The 19,883-nt window shown below is 29.8% G+C and overlaps 1 protein-coding gene across 1 annotated transcript; it reads right to left on the bottom strand.

Moving 5' to 3' along the window:
* Positions 1 to 3,956: 3,956 nt before the first annotated feature.
* Positions 3,957 to 11,790, bottom strand: LOC149553380 (chitinase 10-like). The gene is made up of 3 exons (XM_089789882.1): positions 11,491 to 11,790; positions 5,151 to 5,307; positions 3,957 to 4,326 (listed from the first exon to the last, which is right to left on the bottom strand). Exons 1-3 carry the CDS (start codon positions 11,783 to 11,785, stop codon positions 3,957 to 3,959), a joined length of 822 nt encoding a protein of 273 aa, XP_089646008.1. The 5' UTR covers positions 11,786 to 11,790.
* Positions 11,791 to 19,883: the final 8,093 nt, after the last annotated feature.

Here is a 19,883-nt window from a genome sequence, read left to right as displayed (position 1 = left end):
CTACCTTGAACTTAACACTATGAAAATATGAGCTTTAAAGAGGATCTATTTGGTTTTGCCTTAATTCCACCTAGGAGGAAGGAAAAAAAAGAGCCAAAGGGATGAAATACACAAGGAGATTGGTGATCTCACATTAAATAGGTTCTAAACCTTCATTAAATTGGAGTACATCTAATTTAAGATGGTACAATGCCCTAGTGTTTGTTTGACTTAGGAGAAAATGGAAGTTTAGAGCTACAAAGATGTCAAAGTTGTTAGACCTATAAAAGTTTGATAGCTTTGATAACATAGTGGACTTAATAGATTTTTATTTGGGAAAAGTAGAATGGAGGAATGCAAAGCCTTAGAGGTGGTAGTGAGTTCAAATTTTTAGAGCTTTGATAACTCCAAATGTCTGAAGTGACATGGATATTGACTCACTAAAACTTGAAAATAAAATATGCTAGTTTTACACCATATAGAGTCAAAAAAATTTGAAGACAAACACTTAAAGGAAGGGGGATTTACTGGGAATTTGAGGTTTCAAAATTTCAAAGGTCTATGAACCCTAAAAGTTAGAAGATAAAAGATACATAAAAAAGTACTAGAGACCATGGTCTCTAACTAAGATACTAAATTGAAATTACAAATGAATCCAAAATAAAATATTAACCACCAACGATGACTCAAAAAAATACCCAAATATAGTAAGGCCTCAAGATGGCGCTTACAAAATTGAAGGATTTGACACCACAAAGGAAGAAAACTAGACCCCCAGATCAAACCCTAGGGAATAAAAAGATAAGATGAAACTCATAATACTTATGAAAATGCTTGGAGATTGAATGACACAAATAAATTTGACTAGACTAGAGGAAAATCCCTGTGAAGATATAACCATTCTTCAATGCAAAAGAAGATGAAATCAATACAACCAAACATGCATATACAGAAGACTCAAAGCACAAAATATACAAAAATCAAAGGAAAAAAGAATAAAAATGATGAAAAAATAAAGATGTATGCCTTTTTATAGGAAAATTTTAGGATGATGTTAACCGTTAAGACCAAACTTCAGAGTTTTGGACTCCAAAACTTTGAGAAAACCTAGTTAAACAAAAGACTTCAAACTTAGAGATATTGGAGTTTTTGGATGATAACAAATTTGAAAATATGAGAAACTAACTAGACCAAAAAAAAAGACAAAAAATGGAAGGAATAAACCACCTAGAGTATCAGATATGTCAAACATTAGATGTATGAAAAGTTTGATACTTGCATTAAATGAGAAAAGTGAAAGAGAAACTTAGAGAATCAAGGTTATCAAACATTTGATGATCTAAAACTTTGATAACTCTAAAATTCTAAAGAAAAAGTGATCTTAGAAAAACTTAGGAAAAATGGAAGAAAAATTGACAAATATGAAACTCTAAAAACATAAGAGACTAAAAGGGGCTGACAAGGGCTTCCTGAGACCAAACCAAACTATCAGGAACACTCAAAAGTACACATAATATGACGCATCAAGAAAGAAAAGGAAACTAAAGAAAGAAGGACCAAAGATTCAACAAGTGAGAAAATGAGTCCCTATTTTTGTAAATTCACAAAATAGGGCATGCATTGTGAAACCACAATAAGTATATTATTGAATTAAGATCTATTGTCAACTATACAAAATAAATTTATATAAAAAGTTTGGATGAAAAATAACATACTCAATGACAAGATTGAGTATGTACCAATAATTATTCTAACAACCTCTATAGGTTATCTCTATCATTGAATACAAGAATCAATACTACTCTCGAATAATAACATCAATGACAACCACAAATGACAAAATCTAACAAGTTTTGCATCACTATGTACATTTTATAGTTAAAAATATTGAATATTAAGTTGTCAAACATATTATTTAATGCATCACATAGTAATCTTGGCATTCATTACACTTTATATATAAATATATTACATTTCTATAAATTGATATATTTTTGTAATGCCAAATATGTTTACAACTTAGGTATCCAACATAGTACATTGAAAGATATATATTCTTTTTAAGATCAAAACCTTCTTAAAATAATAATAAATAAGTCATTGTTATTTTCTCTGTTGATGAAAAAAAAGTTTGGGTTTCATTCAGAGTTCCATATTATCACTCATGTCACTTAATGGTATTAATTTAATTTAGATGATTCAAAATCTAATTCATTATTAATGTATTGAACATTGAGGTTTAAATGAATTGTACATTCTTGTATCTCATTCAAGAAGAAAACATTTATTTCTTGAATATTCCATCATGAGATCAATTATAAAAAGTTGGAGGTTATTACCAAGAATATTTTGACTTTGAATTATAAATTTTATCAATATTAAAAACTCATTCTAAGAAACAAAATTATAGATTGAGTGTTTGATATTCTATTTTTGGAACTCTCATAACCTTGGTTTCCATTGTATATTTTTAGAATCAAAGGTACCTATAATGATATAGAATACCAATTTCAATTTAGATCAAGTTGGCTCCATTAGTTAGAAACAATTCAGATACACACACACACACACATCTATAATTTGAATGCACACACATACACATCTATAACTCTTTCAAATTGGTTTATAATCTTTTTTCATATAGGTTAGTATTTTGTACAAGATTTATATTATGTTTAACTTGAGTTATATAATTTTGGCCTCAAAATACTAATTCTATTTACAAACTCTTGAGTCTTGTACATGATTTATGCTATGGCTTAAATATGGGCTATAATAGCTAACACATGTATCATTAAAGTTTGATGTAGTAACATATCTTTTTTATTTCTTATGTAGGTTTTTACATTTAATGTATTCATTCATGTTTATAATTCATGAAAATTTGATGATGAGTAGGAATTCTTAATTAGTGTTCTCGATTTTTTTTTCCAATGAATTATTTCATTATTAATGAATGGTTGACCTAATTTACGTGTACAAGTCCTTGTAATAAATTCCTATTCTTTATAGAGTATTGTCTACTAAATAATGTATGAAATATCTATTAAAGTACTCTATTATTTTTATAATTTTATTAATGAATGGTTGACCTAATTTATGTGTTGTCCTTGTAATAAATTCTTATTCTTTATAAAGCATTGTCTACTAAATAATGTATGAAAAATCTATTAAAGTACTCTATTATTTTTATAATTTTACTATATTAAATTTTAATCTTTGTTTAATTCTCTAAAATTTAAATTAATTTTATTTTTAGATTCTTTTACTTTCTAAACCATGTTAGGGGTTTGTGAGCAACAAGCCTAATTAATGCCAAATGAGCACACCCCTAATGAAATTTGTAGAATTTCTTCTCAACAATTCCTAATTATTTCCTTCAAAGGCCATAATGACTTTTATAGTACATTTTTTTCAAATAATATATTTTTTTAATGTTTTTAAATTACATTAAGACAATTGTATGAAGTTCTAAAATGTACTTCCTTTTCCACTTTCTATCTTTATTTCATTTTATTTATTTTAGTACAACATAAGCTTTTATTCAAATTATAAACTTAATTATATATGAGAATGTGAGAATTTTTTTGTTTTCCCTTGATAGTTTAGAGATGAATAGCTAAACAAGGCCAAATACATCCTTTTATCTATAAATTATCTCAAGGATGAGTCCCTCTAGTTGTGGTGCCTACAGGGAGAATATTAACACATTTAATCTTCATCTCACTACTTTTAGGTCATCCTTTTCCCTAGAAACATAGATTTATTATGATAAAATGTCCTTATGAAATAAACATGGATAAAATGAAATACTATTTTTTTTAGGTGCAAAATTCAAATATTCAACAACAAATACAAATTTCCATCACAAACTTTCTGGTCAAAAATATATATATTGATTTCAATAGATTATTATGAATCTTAAACTTATATAAAATCTTTATTTAAAATTATGCAATGACTTCTAACTATAAAATTTAAGTAAAACTCTTTTGATCACCACAATCAAGATTTTGTCCTGGATCAACATTTAATATTGTAGAATATCTCTTGTAGAACCCAATTCTATCAGCTACTCGATCATCTTTTCCCTTCCCACACTCAAGCCCACCATTGATAATATTAGTTGTAAGTCCAAAACCATGCAATCTATTCTCTTTCAAATCACTAGAAGTTGGAACATACTTCCCAATAATAACATCATGGCAAGATGGCTTAGGAGGTTGAGTAGTAGTCCAAAACCAAAGAGCAGTTTTAAAAGCAATCATAGGTTTTTTGGATACCATCTCAGGACGCTTAAGACCATTGAATCCTACGGCCTTTCCAGCAGGGCCATAATTGTAGTTCCTGTAATATACCAAATTTTCAACAACCCATGAAATTTAAAATATATATATATATAGTAAATACTACTTTGTAATGTAGGGATTAATTATATTTTACATTTCCCCTTAGAAATAACAAAAGTATATACACATTTAATAAAATATATCATTTAATATTTAAGATGTCATTAATAAATTTAAATTAAAAAACCATTCACTTATCACACAAAAGAATAAATGCAAGATAATATAATTAGCTAGAAAAATAAGACAATTTAATGTTTGATCACTCATAATTTAAAAAATAACATTCTTATAGGCTTGAAGCTAAGGATCTCTATCTAATAAGTTCATTGTCAAGCTACTATTTCATAAGACATTAATCTTATACAAAATTATCATTTAAAAAATAATTTAAGTTATCTCTTTGACCTAATTTTTAAATAGTAGATTGATTTTGAATGTTCTCATTCCTACCATCTAAATCTAATGAACTAATTGCAAGTTGAGAGCAATTTATAAGGCTTCACATGAGAGAACATTGTACCTTCCATATACCACTTCGAACTAATCATTGACTTTAACAATTTTATGATACACTATATTCAAAATTTATATAATTTATAAAGTTAGATATGATTCCTATATTTCTAACCTATCTTGATAAGATTTTGATGAAATTAAAAGATTGATATTCATTATCAACTCGAATTATAATTCTTAAAATTATGCATAATAAATTCAAAGTTAGTTATTTTATCCTTTATTTATTTTACTATATTTTAATTAATATAATTTCTATTAAGTTAACTTAACTGGCTTTCAAGCTTTAGAAAAAGTACTTACCAAGATAGTTGAATAGGACCACGACCATGGTAAGACGTGTTTGTCACACAAGGCCATTCTTTATTAGTGAGGTCACAATAATTACTTTGAGGCTTGATTTCCTCTTTGAAACATAATCCCCACGAATGTGGACCATTTGGAGCAGTTGCCCATCCCCCTGTAACATCAAAATTGCACGTTTCTCATTGTAATATTACTAAAGAATTTAACTCACAATAAAAAGGAAAAAATTAAAGTGAATGATATCTTTATTTTTATCTTACATATTACATGGAATCTTATTATTATACTACAAACATTTTCAATTTTCTTAAATTTTTAATTCACGTCAAAATAAAGATGAAGATAAAGATAATTATCTAATTTGATTTTAATTGAGTTTGGTAGGAATAAAAATATGTATGTTTCAATATTTTAATGTTCAAGACTAGAGAAAAATTAATTCAATTTCCTTTCAAATGTAAGAATATTAAAATAATTTAATCTACAAGATATCACATATCCCATCTTCATACCTATAGTTGTTGTCTCAGACCTTTTCCATCGCCTATAATTTAGCATGTTAAGGGATTTGGCCTAAGAGAATCCATTTATCTACCGAGTTAGTAAGATTATTAAAATCATCTCTACACACCACCTTAATGTGTGGATATATCTAGGATGAAAATGCCTAACATATATTAGTTACACACTCTGTTGGATTAGTTCTTCACAATTAGATCAATTTCATGCATTCAATTCACTTTTTGGGGTTTAGAATTGAAATTGCAAGACTTATGATTGGCTTATGTCATTCTACATGAGAGTGTTAATTCTAACACATTCATTGAATCAAGTTAGGTAATTTCATTAAAATGAACAATTAATTATTTAATAACATAAAATACTCACTAATCCTAAAACTAAACCTCTCTACCCTCTTCTTTAACTATTGCAATTATTTTAATTTAAGTCTCAACAATATTATTTAGGTTAATTATTCTTCAATTGATTAAATTTATTCAATTAAATTTGATAAATTATGAAAATCATTTATTATCATTACTAATGCAGCTACAATTTGGCCCCATCATATTTGTAGCCACGTTCTTTAGCGTTATAAATCTCCTTCTCTTATCAATTAGAATTAGAGCAAGATTTGTTCTCTTGATTGCAAATCCTTACGGCCAAGCTTGTGAATCCCTAAATGTCCTTGTTATGAGGTCAACTTATGGATCTAACTTGGAATTGCTAAGGATTTTCCAAAGATGGATTAGAGAGGAACTATTGATGACTGTGAATCTTTTTTGAGTTTTTTGAAGCATACCATGGGTGAAAAAATCACCAAGTAGAGGAAGGATGAAGGTGTGATCACTAGATCACAAGTGAAAGGAAATTGAACCCCTAGAGTCATATTGCCAAGTTGAGGCGCTTGTACTAGAGGGAAGGGAGTGATCTTGCCAAGAAGGATGAAACCTAGAGGTTAGAGAAAATGAAGGAGGATTTTAGAAATGACATGAGGAGTGAAATATGAAGAGTGAAAAAAATCTAGAGACTATACAAGATCTGGAGACTACATGGACTGAGGTATTGGTGAAGACAGATTTCTTAGGGAAGTTGCTCAAGCTACTAGAAATCATAGAATGGAGATTTCTAAGTTTCTATCTCATTGCATCTTGAAGATTTCATAGACCATATAGGTGAGTTGGAAGAATACATTGAGATTGAGGATATTAGAGATCCATAGAGGATAAGGTTAGCACAAAATAAGTTGAAAGGACATGCTACCTCATGGTGAAAGGAATCACAAAAGGATAGAGAGGAGATTGGTGAAATGAAGATGATTGAATGGAGGAAAATGGTTTCTAAAAGAAAGCCCAAGTTAATTATAGAAGACTATAAGCTGGAATTGTTCAAAAAGTTATAGAATTTGAAGAAGGACATTCCTTTTGTTTCATAAGATATCAATTAGGTCTAGACATCGAGAGATATCTAGGGATAACATGGCTATATATATTAATGTTATGAGATTTAGTATTTATGATGAGATAAATATGATGAGAATTTATATAGTCAAATATTCTTACCAATATTCTCTTAAGGTAGAAGAGAAGATAAGGAAAAGGAAAAAAATTAATCCTGGGGGAAATGATAAGTTGATGAGTGGCAGAAAGGAGAAGCAAACAATTGAAAATGGTTCAAGATCTAAGTGGAGTAAGGAATCAATAAGAAGACATAAGAAAGGAAAATGGTAGCAAGGATTACCTAGGTAAATGTCTTGAGTGTGGAGAAGCTAGATACATGTCTTATAAATATATTAAGAGATCTAGAAAAGGCACTGGTAAAAGAAATTTAATAGAAAAAGAGGGGTAGGTAGATGAAGCACTAGATAATATTATGGTGGAGCTTTCTCAATGGTATAATTTCTTATGCTTAGAAGAGATTTGATGGAGAAAGATTAGGTAGATATTGACCTTCACAAAGGAAGAATATTTTCAAGATTGTATCCAACTTAGAAGGTAAGTATTGGAATATGATTATAGATAGTTTAAGTATTGATAGGTTAGTATTAAAAGAGATGGTAGAGAATCTTGGTTTGAAGAGGCTTAGACATCCCAGTCCTTATAGGATAAGTTGGTTGTAAGATGATCTTGTGGTAGAGGTGAAAGAGAAATTTTGTGTAAATTTTAACATCAGTCCTCTCAGAGATGAATTCTTGTGGGACATCATATCTATGAGTGTTTATCATGTTCTATTAGGTAAACCTTTGAAATATGATAGAGGAGTTATCTATTATTGCAAAAGAAACTTGGTTACCATAGAGAAGAATGGGATATTCTTTTACCTTTTCTTCTATAGAGAAGAATGTGAAGGGAGTGAGGAACTTGAGTCTTGTGAAGAGTAGTTGTGTTGAGAAGAAGAATGAAAAGTTTGTGATAAATGATGGTGTAGTTGTGAATAAGGATCTTGTGAGTAGATCTAGAAAAAGAAGATGCCATTTGATAAGAGAAGTAGAGATATGCAAAAAAAGACCTTGGTTGCAAATATGAAGGGGCTTTGCAATAGGGAAAAGATGGTGCAAAGAAGATAAAGTTGAAGGATTTGGAGGTAGATAGAAAAGATTTAAGAATAAATATTCTAGTACATATAAGGAGGATATTTGGATCAATAATGAGCATGATATTTACATCCTAAATTATGACAAATGTTCACGAGTTTCCCTCATGGAACATCTTCTTCTCACAACAAGTGTTTGATGTAGGAGCATCCTTGGGTTCATGGAAATATTGCATCACCCATACATATTTCCTTTTTAGTTTATTCCTATTAGTCAATTTCTATGTTTTTTGTGGCATTCCTTTTATTTGGTTCATTAGTTATTGTGAATTGTGGGGCTTGTTCTAGGCATCGTGTTTAATCTTTTTTTAGGTTTGCATGTCAATTTGATACTTCACAATGGAGATGTCTTGGTTTCTTTCTCGAGCCTATTTGTTCTTCATGTTTTAACACTTAGTTGAAGTTTCCTAATCTTGTGAGACATTTCTTGATCAAAGAAGCTTTGTGGCTTATATCATGAGGTTCCCAGATCTTAGGCTGATATCCCTCTTGGATCATGCTTTATTTCAACAATTTGACATTGATATCTTCATGATTTTTTTCTTGACCTATATTCTGGGTATTACACTTTCTTATTCTTGAACAATGTAATCTTCTTGTTTGACATGTTCCTTATGAAGGCTCTATATATTGGGGCATTGGGTTATTATTTGAGTTCTTGGTAGACAAATTTGGAGGGATTATATGGCTTAGACATTTGGATTTCTATTGTAATTGGGAGTGTAAGCCTAGAATGTACGCTTGCATGTTGCTGACCAATTTGCAGTTCATTGTTCATCTTACATTGTTGACTTGGGCTACATGGTTTGGACAAATCTTAGTAAGGTCCCTCTAATTGTGACTACATCAATTACATATATATTATTTATAAAAAATATGATTCTTTTTAGTATTTTTCGTAGGCTATACTATTGCAATTACTTTTTTGTAACTAGTTATTAATTTTTAAAATTTAAATTGATTTCAAGTATTTGTGTGTGTACATATATAGTTAACATTTTTTCAAAGTCTAGATATCAATTTTTTAATTTATAAAATATCTAAAATTTATTGTCTTCATGTTGATTAGCTATTAAGCTTGGGGTCTTATATAGCGAATTTTCTAAATACACTACCTTATTATTTAAGATATGTATGATCGATTAAAATATATAAACTACAATATTATCAATTCTAAAATGTCATAAATGAATCCTTTTTATCATATTTTCTAAATAAATTTAATCTAAAATAAAACAAAAATATTACTCATAAAAAAATACAAATTATCAATCATGAACTAATATTAGGAAATGAATTAAGGTTTATTAGAAATTTAGGGTTTCTCTATTTTTTTATTTGAATATATAAATTAATTGGAATTATATGTATAATAGTTAATGCTTAATTTATTTTTTATAAATCTATTTTTAAAATAAACTATATCTAATTAAATTATATTTATATTTAATATTATAACTACAAAAATTTATGTTTTTCTATAATTACTGAACTTCTATCTTAATTTAATTATATTTAATATTATAATTAATTAAGACAATTATTGGCACTTGTTTTCATAATAATTATTAGTTTTTGCTAGATGTATACATAATATCTTTTATTGAAACTAATATTTAAAAATATAAATTAAAAAAATATTCTTATAAGAAAGTTGATTGATAATGTAAAAATATATATTTGATAGAAATTGGAACAATTTACAATGGTTAATAGTTGAAAGCTTCAATTGAATTCAAGTTTAAACTTTACTTACATAATATTTTTTATAATGTTGAAATTTTAACATGGGTATATCATGATTTTAAGAAGAACTATTTCTTTATAAAATTTAAATTTAGAATAAGCTCCCAACTCCCAATCATTATATTGCTTCAATTTTCACCAGATGTTTGTTTTCATCTTCAATCACTTTTTCATTAATAAAAACACAAATTTCATATTATATTTCATTTTAAATTTTACTTTCAATAAGAAAACATTATACATAACAGATCTAACAAAAAATAATAATAATATTTATGATTAATAAATAATATTCTCACACAAACAAACATATATAAAAGTTATATATAAATCTTCTCTAAAGTAAATAAACATACCAAATTTATAAACTGCATGTTTTATTGATCCTCACAAGACTTAGATATATTCCAACATTGTAACAAAATTGATGACAGCCGTGGAAAAAGAGAGCCTCTTTCCAAAGAGATTAAGATCTATAGAATTTGTTTTAATCTCAACTACACTAAAATTTCAAATAATTATTTTTCTGCTCCTATGCCCTGCCCAATCATATTTTAATTTTCGTAAAAATCATATTTTGAAGGGAAAAATAAATACGGTGTTTGCATTTTCGGTCAACACTTTTTACTTCTAACTCAACATGGCAAAATATGAAATCTTAGCAATAGAAGAAATATATTTTCTAATGGCGATTTGGCTTTATTATAAATAAATAAATATTATTTTATGCATTGGATTGTTTTTATTATAAATAAATGACATATGAACATATAACAGATTGTTTATTTGAGGGCTGTTTTCTATAATGGACAACTGATATATGATGGCCTCAATATATCATATTATTTATTTGTGGAACAGTTTCTACTATAAATAACTGGTACACAATATAATCAAACCTAATAGATTGTTTATTTGTACATGATGGAGCTAATATATCAGATTGCCTATTTATAGGACTTTTGCTATAAATAATTAATAAATGTGAGGAAGACAATATATTAGATTGTTTATTTATTGATATATTGATGGAGTGAATATATCAAACTACTTATATGTGAGACCACTTCAACTGAATCTGATATACAATAGAGTCAATACATCAGATTGTTTATTTTGAGACTTCTTACACTGTAAACAACTACCGCCCTTAAACATCACGCACTAATGAAATATATAACCTCGGAGAAATAAGTCAATTTTGACAATTTAACACTTTTAGTCTAAGAATCATGCCTTAGCGTGTGATTTTAAGTCATCAAATAAATAGCCATTCTGATACGTTAAATCATACTTCAGCCATAAACAACTGATACAATAACTTCATATACCCAATCTATACATTACTTAAAAAAGTAAACTCAAAACCATATCAATCAGAAATATCATAAATCCATATCATCAGAAATATCACTTCCATTAAAACATAACTTATGTAACCACATATCAAATCTTTCAAGAATTATATAAAAAAGAAGCTCTGGTTATGAATAAATACCTGTGGTTTCATGGGAGATCTGAGCAAGAAAGGCGGCAACTTCTCTCTTACAAGTGGTCAGATTTCCAGTGTTTGCAAATTGTGGGAATGCTTTGGCTGCTTTGAGAAAAGATTTATAAGTGTAGAAGCCATTGGCAGGACATGCATTGTCATTGCGATGCAGAAATATCTGATCAAACAGCTTTTTTGAAATTATGGATTTCAAATCACAATCCGTTGCTCTTACAGAGAATTCACAGCACAATGAGATTGTGATGAACATGCACACAAATCTTAGAGAAAACCCTTTTGCCATTGCAATTGAGTGGTGATAGATTTGAATGGCCAGAAGGATGAGGATAGATGTGGGTTTTAAAGCTCTTTCAAGTGACATTGACTTCATTTTTTAATTGGGTTTTGATTGCTTTTGTCATTTCTTTCGGTGGAAGTGTTCTATTGTTTTTATTTTATTGGATATAAATGACCCACTCAACATGGTGGTACTTTTGCCTCTGGTCAGACAAGATTATTATAATAATTTGGAGTAGACAACACAAAAGTTCATTTCTAGAAGGAATCGACTAGGTATAAGGTAAATTAGGTACAAAAGAATATAAATTTTATATAATTGTTTTTCTTTGGAATGATTTTAATGTCTTACAATTGAGTTGAGGAGATCAATTTGATAGATTATGGAGAAAGTTGTCTAGTTGAGTTTATAAATAGTATCTTCATCATATAGGATCTTTGATTTATTTATTGTTTATTCTTGATTTAGACTTATGCCTATGGTTTTGTCACTTGATTTGGATCATATATTTAATTTTGCTTCATAATTTGAATCACATTTTTTATTATAATGTATGATTTTCATTCTTATGTTCTAGTCAAGTTTTTAATGTCTTATCATCACAAAATAGTCTTGTTCATTTGTTAAAGTATTGTTCATCCTTGATAGATTAAAGATTATGGTCTTGTCCCTTGATTTAAATCAGATACTTAATTTTGCCTCATATTTTGAATCGCATCCTTAATATTATGTATGATTTAAGTATATTTAAGTTTGAAACAAGCATTGATCCAATTTACTATTTTGTTATGTTACACTATTTGATTTAGTAGGAGAGTTTTAAAAGTTCTACGGTAAGCAAGTTGTCTTGTTTGTTCATGAAAGTATTGGATTTTACCACTACACTCTATTTCTATGTATCCCTAGTAGAACTAAGTTGAAATGCATATTTATGTAGAGTATAGATTCAATTAATGGAGTAAGTCACCATGGATTGAGTGTGTTGAGTGGATTTGATCTCATCTCTTATGATTGATGGCCATGTCTTGGTTCATTATGTATTGTGTTGTTCACTATTGAAAGAATCGTGTCTAGGGTTTTGTCCCTTAATTTGAATCACATCCTTAATTGTCCTTCTTGTTTCAAATTCAAATTTCATTATTTCTTTATAGAGCTTGAATTTCAAGGCAATTTCTTAAATCATTCTTAAAAAGAATACAAAATAGAGAGCATGTACTTCAAAGACAAAATGTTCACATATTGATCACTAAAACGTAGTTACTTTATCTATCACACTTTCTAACTTCTTCTGTTATATTATTGTTAATTTAGTTAGGGGTAATTGCTCTTCCACATGATTGATGCTCTATAAATAATAACAATATTTTTCACGTCATATTGAGTTTTTATAGTATGAATGACACTTTTTAGTACTAAATATTTTTTCCCCCCAATGACACTTTCTAGCATTAAAGAACTTTTCCTTAAATAGATGTACCTTTGGGAAACATTTTAATAGGCGTCAAAGATCTATTTGTCCTAGACTAGATTACATAAGTATAATTGCATAATGAGATTCAACTTTTAATAATCTTAAATCCCCCCAAAAAAAATTCTAACAATGACAAATCGTAATGGTTAAGGATAAAGTCCCCCACTCACCCATTCAAATTTATATCTCTTAATTATAATCTCGTAATATTTAAAATTTAGGTAATATTCATAATGTAAAAAAATACATTACAAAATGAATTTAATTCTCATGATTCATCTATACCAATTGTTAAAAAAAAATTGATCACACAATCTCTACGCATATTTGAAATAGATGAACCACCACCCTTAGCAAGCACTACTTTGGCCGCCTGAGGTTGCTTTAAATGTTTTTTTTGATGAATAGTGTCTGATTCCGACTATGACCGTGTGAACTTATTGACGGAGTGATCTTGTATCCCCCCACTTTTTTTGTGAATTGTAATCTTAGTATATTATTTATTAATAGGAAAAAACTATTCATAAGAAAAATAGACATACAATTATCAACAAACTTTAAAAACCAATATTATTATACACAATACCATAACAACCGCGTAGATTGACCATAAATTTAACTCTAATGTCCTTTCAATTTACATATATTTTAAAAAATTGAAAGCTGAGGTTGGCACCATATCTCTTGTCTTTTAAACTTTGCCTACGACATCTGATTCTGAAATGGTTTTTTTTTTTTACGTGCCAATCGTGAGTGATAAGATATAATTGTAGGATGCTTCAACCCATGTGATTTATTTTGTTTAATATTGCGTTGATTTTACGTTTAACTTTCCTAAAGAAGAATTATTTACCAGCTGAAGCTTTAAATGCCTCCACGTGGACAGCATGTATAATATGTGCTTTGTGAAAACTGGCCATAATTCTTATTTATTTAATTTCTAGATTTTGATTTCTTGATAATTTATCTCTTACATTTAGTCTAATGAGAATAATGATTTGAGCAAGCTGCCGAGTAATCATTGAAGAGTCTCATCCCTTCATATGAATTTTGACTACTAATTTGGCATTTGAATTTTGATAAAATATTTAGAAATTTGATATATAGTTAAAAAATTATTGTTTATTAATTATGAATAAAATTGTTATTATAATTATAAGGTTTTATTTCTATTTTTTATATAAGAAGCAGTCAAAATAATGGGGTTCATTTATGAAAGACAAAAATACTAGTTATTTTACATAATCAACAATAGGAAAATCATAGTGTTTTATAAGAGAGTGTCAATCTACTCTTTCCTTTAATATAGAAAATCCAATCCAATAAAATATTCACTGAAAGAAAAAAAGTAACAGATCATTTGAAAATTATGGGAGGCTATTAAACCATGGCTTTGTTGAACTCGTAATGGGCTTTCGATGAACCAACACAATCTTTAGTGGTCTCCCCTCTTTTTTGTGCAAGGGGTTCTACTTGCTAAAGCTCATAGATTTAGTTCTATGTGCTTTCATAAACGCAGCATCAAGATGCCCAAAGATTTATTATCCAGAGCCATTATGAGTCTTAGAACTTGGGAGGATTTGCAAGTCCAATTTCATTTGTCTTGTCAAGATTGACAAACTTACGACTTATTGATTTCTTCCCTTCCTCCTCACGTGCTTCACAAGTTGGTTGTTCAACCAGTTAAGCTATGGTGAAAAGATTGGAAATGATATCCTTGTACTCTTTACAATTACAAGCCCAAGATGGGGCAGCTTTTATTGGTGCCACATTTGCCTATGGTTACCATTCTCAACTAGTAGTGGCACTTGTAGTCTTCCCAAAAATCATTGAGACTTCATTTTCTTATAGCTTGGTCCACTATTATTGAGCCAAAGATTGCACATTTTGCTTGCTATGTGTTTTTTCGGGGCTTTCCCTTAGGTTCTTAGCTCAACTATTTGGGAGTCCTAGATCCCAAATGTTCGTTATGTGGACACCCATAAACCTTCCTTCATATATTTTAGTTTTTTGGGGAGCTCAACAATATTGGAGTTGGATTCATTACTTTTATAGGCCTCTTATACCTGAATCTTTTTCTTGGCATATGGTTTTCTTGAGTGATTTGCCAAGAATTCCCTTCAAGTTCTCCTAGATATGACATGGTCTCAAGTTGGATTAGATTTTATTCACTCTTTGGAAGTATAGAAATGTTGTTCTTTTCACACAACTTTCCAAGCATAAATGTTTCTATGTAGACTAAAGCTTGCATATGCAATAATGTGATTATGCAAATACGAGTCTAAGCTAACAAGGTGACTTTTGAGGTGGCCCACATCCAAGAGCTTCTACAACATTGGGCTAATGCCTTGTGTATGGTTGCCAGAGTGCCCACTCCAACTCTATCAATCACACTCCACCCCATGGACACCATCATGGTCATAGTTCCTCTTGTTGGCAATATGTCCAATCAATCAGATAAGGTAAGTTATGGTTGTCATTTATAGAAACATATTTTTTCTATAGATCAGTCTTTCTCATCTGTAAATAAAATTGTCTAAGTGTTAGACAGTGTTACAGTAGCATAACAATTTTGATGATAATAGAATATTCCCTTGAAATATTCTCTTGCATAGTTAACCATAGATGTAGGACATCATAATGATGATGTATACCAGTGCGCATGTATGTACAATTAACTGAGTTCAAGTTATGAAGGAATTAGTAACGCAGTGATGATTCAGCGTAGAATAGAGCATGTAAGAAAATTGTGTTAAACGACTTGATTTATTATTTTAATTATTGTTTCTTTATGAGCCAATTCTAATGATGATTATGTGAGCCGAATAAGGATGAATTTATCAATATGTTGGTATAAGTAAAGAACTTCATTTGCAAAGTTATGTGGGAAGCAGTACATGATAATGATGTGTAATCAGTGGTTGCGAAGTTGATATGATCTTGTGAAATGCAAGTAACAATTAAATGTGACATTGTGATATATGATGCGAAGCATTGTTATGCTAGATATGATGCAGATTAAGTTGTGCGTAGTCACTCTTGTATGAAGAATTGTCAATCAGAAGATTTGCAAAGTACAACAAGTATCTTAGAATTGTATGTATACATATTTCCTAAAGATCTCATTATATAGTTGCATGTTAGGGCAGTGGGCTCTTCTTGCACACATTTGTATATGATCCACCAACTCCTAACAAGGTTGAAGTAACTCCTAATAGGGTTGAAGCAACTCCTAATATGGTTGAAGCAACTCCTAATAGGGTTGAGGCTTCTAACAAGGCCTAGTCTCCTAACAGGGACTCGAGACATTATACATTCTTCATAGACTCCTAACAGGGTTAATATCCTTAACCAGATTCTTTATATAGTGAATCATCTAGTGGGTTTCATCCCCACCAAGGTTTTCCCTTAGCTAGGGTTTCCCTAGTTAACAAAATATGGTGTTATGATCTCTCTTTGTGTATGGTTGTTTATACTGTTCATCATTATTAGTTTAGTTTCTTAAGCATGTGGTAAAATAATTAATAATATCCATTTGTGGGCAAAAAGATTGAAAATACAAATTCACACCCCCCCCCCCTCACTATTATCTATTTCTAACAATTGGTATCAAAGCCTAGTTATTCAGAAGAATCTTGAAGAAGCACTTGAACAGATTGATCTCCTTACCAATCAAAGAGATGGCCTTAAAGACAGATACAAAGATGCAAAAGCCTACATTGGTGAATTAAAGGACAAAATAGATGATCTAAAGTAGAAAAGACCTAATAATTAGACCAATGATGATGAAATTAAAGATCTGAAGAAAGAAAATGAGATCCTAAAACATGAGTTAAAGATAGTTGAACTTAAGCCGAGTCTTAAGAAAAATGGAGGAAAGAATGACTCTGATGTTAAAGCTGAAAATGCAAATCTAAGATCCTAGTTAAGCAAGGTAACATCTGAATTGGAATCTATTAAGATAGAGTATGCAGAATTAGAAAAATACAACACCATTGTGAAAGGGGACTTGGTACAAACCAAACAACAAATTGAAAAATTATATACCAGTAGTGATAAGATTGAAGAAAAAATATGTGCACAAAGACCCCTGTTATGATAAAACTGAACTTGGATTCTTTCTTGGTCAATCCACCAAGAAATCTATTGGGAGAAAAGAACTTGATACTCCTAAAAGCAATAAGGATCTAAGAAATATGGATGATACACCCAAGGATAAAGAGGATATCACTCATTCTAAGAAAGATAAAGAATCTGATCAAGATATGGACAAGAAAAGAAAGGAATCTTTTGCCTGGTGTAATGAACTTGAAGACATTGAATTCAATTGCAAAGGTAAGTCCTTCAAACCCATTTCAAAGTTTTTATTGTCATAATTGTCATGGATATGGTCATTATGCAATAGATTGAAAGAAACCTAAATTTGATAGCAATAATGCAAATAGTAGGATATATGAACACTAACCATGCATGAAATAGAAGAAGATCTCATAGTAATGAAAATGGAGAAAGAAGACAAATTGTTTCCTACAGATGCAACAATCTTGGACACATTACAAGGAATTGCAGAGCACCTGATGACCAACTAAATGAACAAAAAAGATATGTACCTATATGTCAACTATGCAATAACTTTTGACACACAAAAAAGTTTTGTAGAATGGACAGAAGATACCTAAACAGGGATCAGAATTACAAAAGAAACAAAAGAAGAAATGATGATAGTTTGAAGAAAGAAATGAAGGAGAAGACAAATGAATTAAAGGAATCAGGATGTTCTCATATAGATACAAAAGATGTACCTAAAAAGACAATGAAATCACTTATTGTTTGTGACTCTTCTTACTAAAATTAAGCACTCTTAGTAAGACAGGGTATCAGTTATTGATAATTGATGTTAGAGTAAGTATCAAAGGTTGAATAGTTGACAGTATGTAGTAGACATTGAGAGAAGTCTACAATGAAGTGCACATTGACTGATAAGGTTAGGATAAGGATATATAAGAAGATTAACCTCTTTATTGCACAAAGAAAATATACTATACTAGTGGTAGACATGCATTTAATGCGAAGTATAGATTGCAAAAGATTTAAAGGATGCAAAATGACTTGCATACATCATTTTCTTGTGTGAAGTTTGTGTGCAAGATTGAAGTAATATTTGGAGAATTAAAGAGGCCTACAATTACACGAAGTAGCTAGAAACCCTAATATGTGAAATTGAGGTATTTTTTGAATTATTGAGCATAATATTTCAAGAATGGCAAGACAAGAAGTCTTTAGTGTAAGAAACATACATAGGTACAATTTCAAGAAACACCCATTTGTTTCTTTCCTCGATGACCCCATTGGAGCATTTTCACAAGTTCCAAAAAATGTTCTTCACATTGAAGATATAAGAGGATATATTCACTATAAGATTAAAAGAATAGGTGACTTAGAGATTCATAAGGAATTGGATAAGATGTGCAATAATGACTTGTCATTGAAACCTAAACATAGATACCTAGAACGACTTAACCTAGTTAAGCATATGTTCTACACCAATTTTGATAATAACGAATGAACAAGGATAATTCTAAGCAGAGTACATGATGATTTTCTATCACTGGGAGATTCTATCATTTGTATTGACAATGACCTAATTCACAAAGTCACAAGTTTGAGCAATGAAGTATGCAATCTAGTAAACATTAAGAGTGTGTGCAAACTCAATACATATTTTGATGGCAGAAACATGAAAGTCAACACCACTCAAGATGATGGAGCGAGACTCATTTGTAAGATTTTGGCATACAAGTACAATCATGCATGTAGGATAGATTTAATACCTACGAGATTTCTTTCATGAAACTTACGTGGCAGTAAGAGGTGAAGAGGTTAACATGTGTGATATTATCCAAACACAATTGTTGGACAACATATCTAGAATCAAGAAATCAAGGAGTGTAGTCTTTAGATTTGAATCCATGTTAACACATATATTTTTCTATGCTACTAAGAAGTTCCCTGGAATCTCAAATTGGAATGAAAATGAGTACACAATGCGGCTAATCACTCAAGCATATAGGTCAAGACTTGAAGCAATCAGGGACAGTGATATTGACAGAATAATGAAATCCTTCCAAGCTGAAATGAAGCAAAGGTATAGGATACCTTTTGTGCTAGTAGAGAAGTATAAGGATGAATTATGTTTTATGGTTGAGACAAATTTCACATGTATGGAGGTAGTAGTTCCTCGAGTAAAATTCATTAAACCTATGGATATGAGATGAGTAAGGAATTGATTGAAGGGTGTGCATAGATAATCTATCATTCTAAAGTTGATTCTAAATTTCCTAGATGGGGGACATATTCTAAGAAAACAAGAGAAGTTAAAACTAGTCAAATAATGAAGGATTCCGAGAAAAAGTTGGAGAAAGTAATTGATTCAATTTTGAAAGAATCTAGGATGACTAGGAAAGAATTTGATGAGGTCAAAGGGATAGCTATGGAAATGAAGGCCAGTGGTCAATCTGATCTTTTGATCCCTACACCCATTGCAATATTAGGAGCTACTGAAGAGGTCATAGTTGCTCAAACAAGTGTACAGAAACCTAATGTGCCTTATGCAGTAGTTGCACAACAACAACC

This window comes from Cupressus sempervirens, chromosome 6, assembly GCF_028749045.1.
Source record: "Cupressus sempervirens isolate cs-2001-9-10 chromosome 6, ASM2874904v1, whole genome shotgun sequence".
In the NCBI taxonomy this organism is placed as follows: Eukaryota; Viridiplantae; Streptophyta; class Pinopsida; order Cupressales; family Cupressaceae; genus Cupressus; species Cupressus sempervirens.
This window is presented reverse-complemented; position numbering and strand designations above follow the sequence as displayed.

Excerpts from the sequence above, each read along its gene's own strand:
- LOC149553380 (XM_089789882.1), bottom strand. The coding sequence starts at position 11,785 with ATGGCAAAAGGGTTTTCTCTAAGATTTGTGTGCATGTTCATCACAATC. Across the intron at positions 5,308-11,490 it reads GATCTCCCATGAAACCACAG|GGGGATGGGCAACTGCTCCA; the intron begins GTATTTATTCAT and ends TTGATGTTACAG. Across the intron at positions 4,327-5,150 it reads GGTCCTATTCAACTATCTTG|GAACTACAATTATGGCCCTG; the intron begins GTAAGTACTTTT and ends GGTATATTACAG.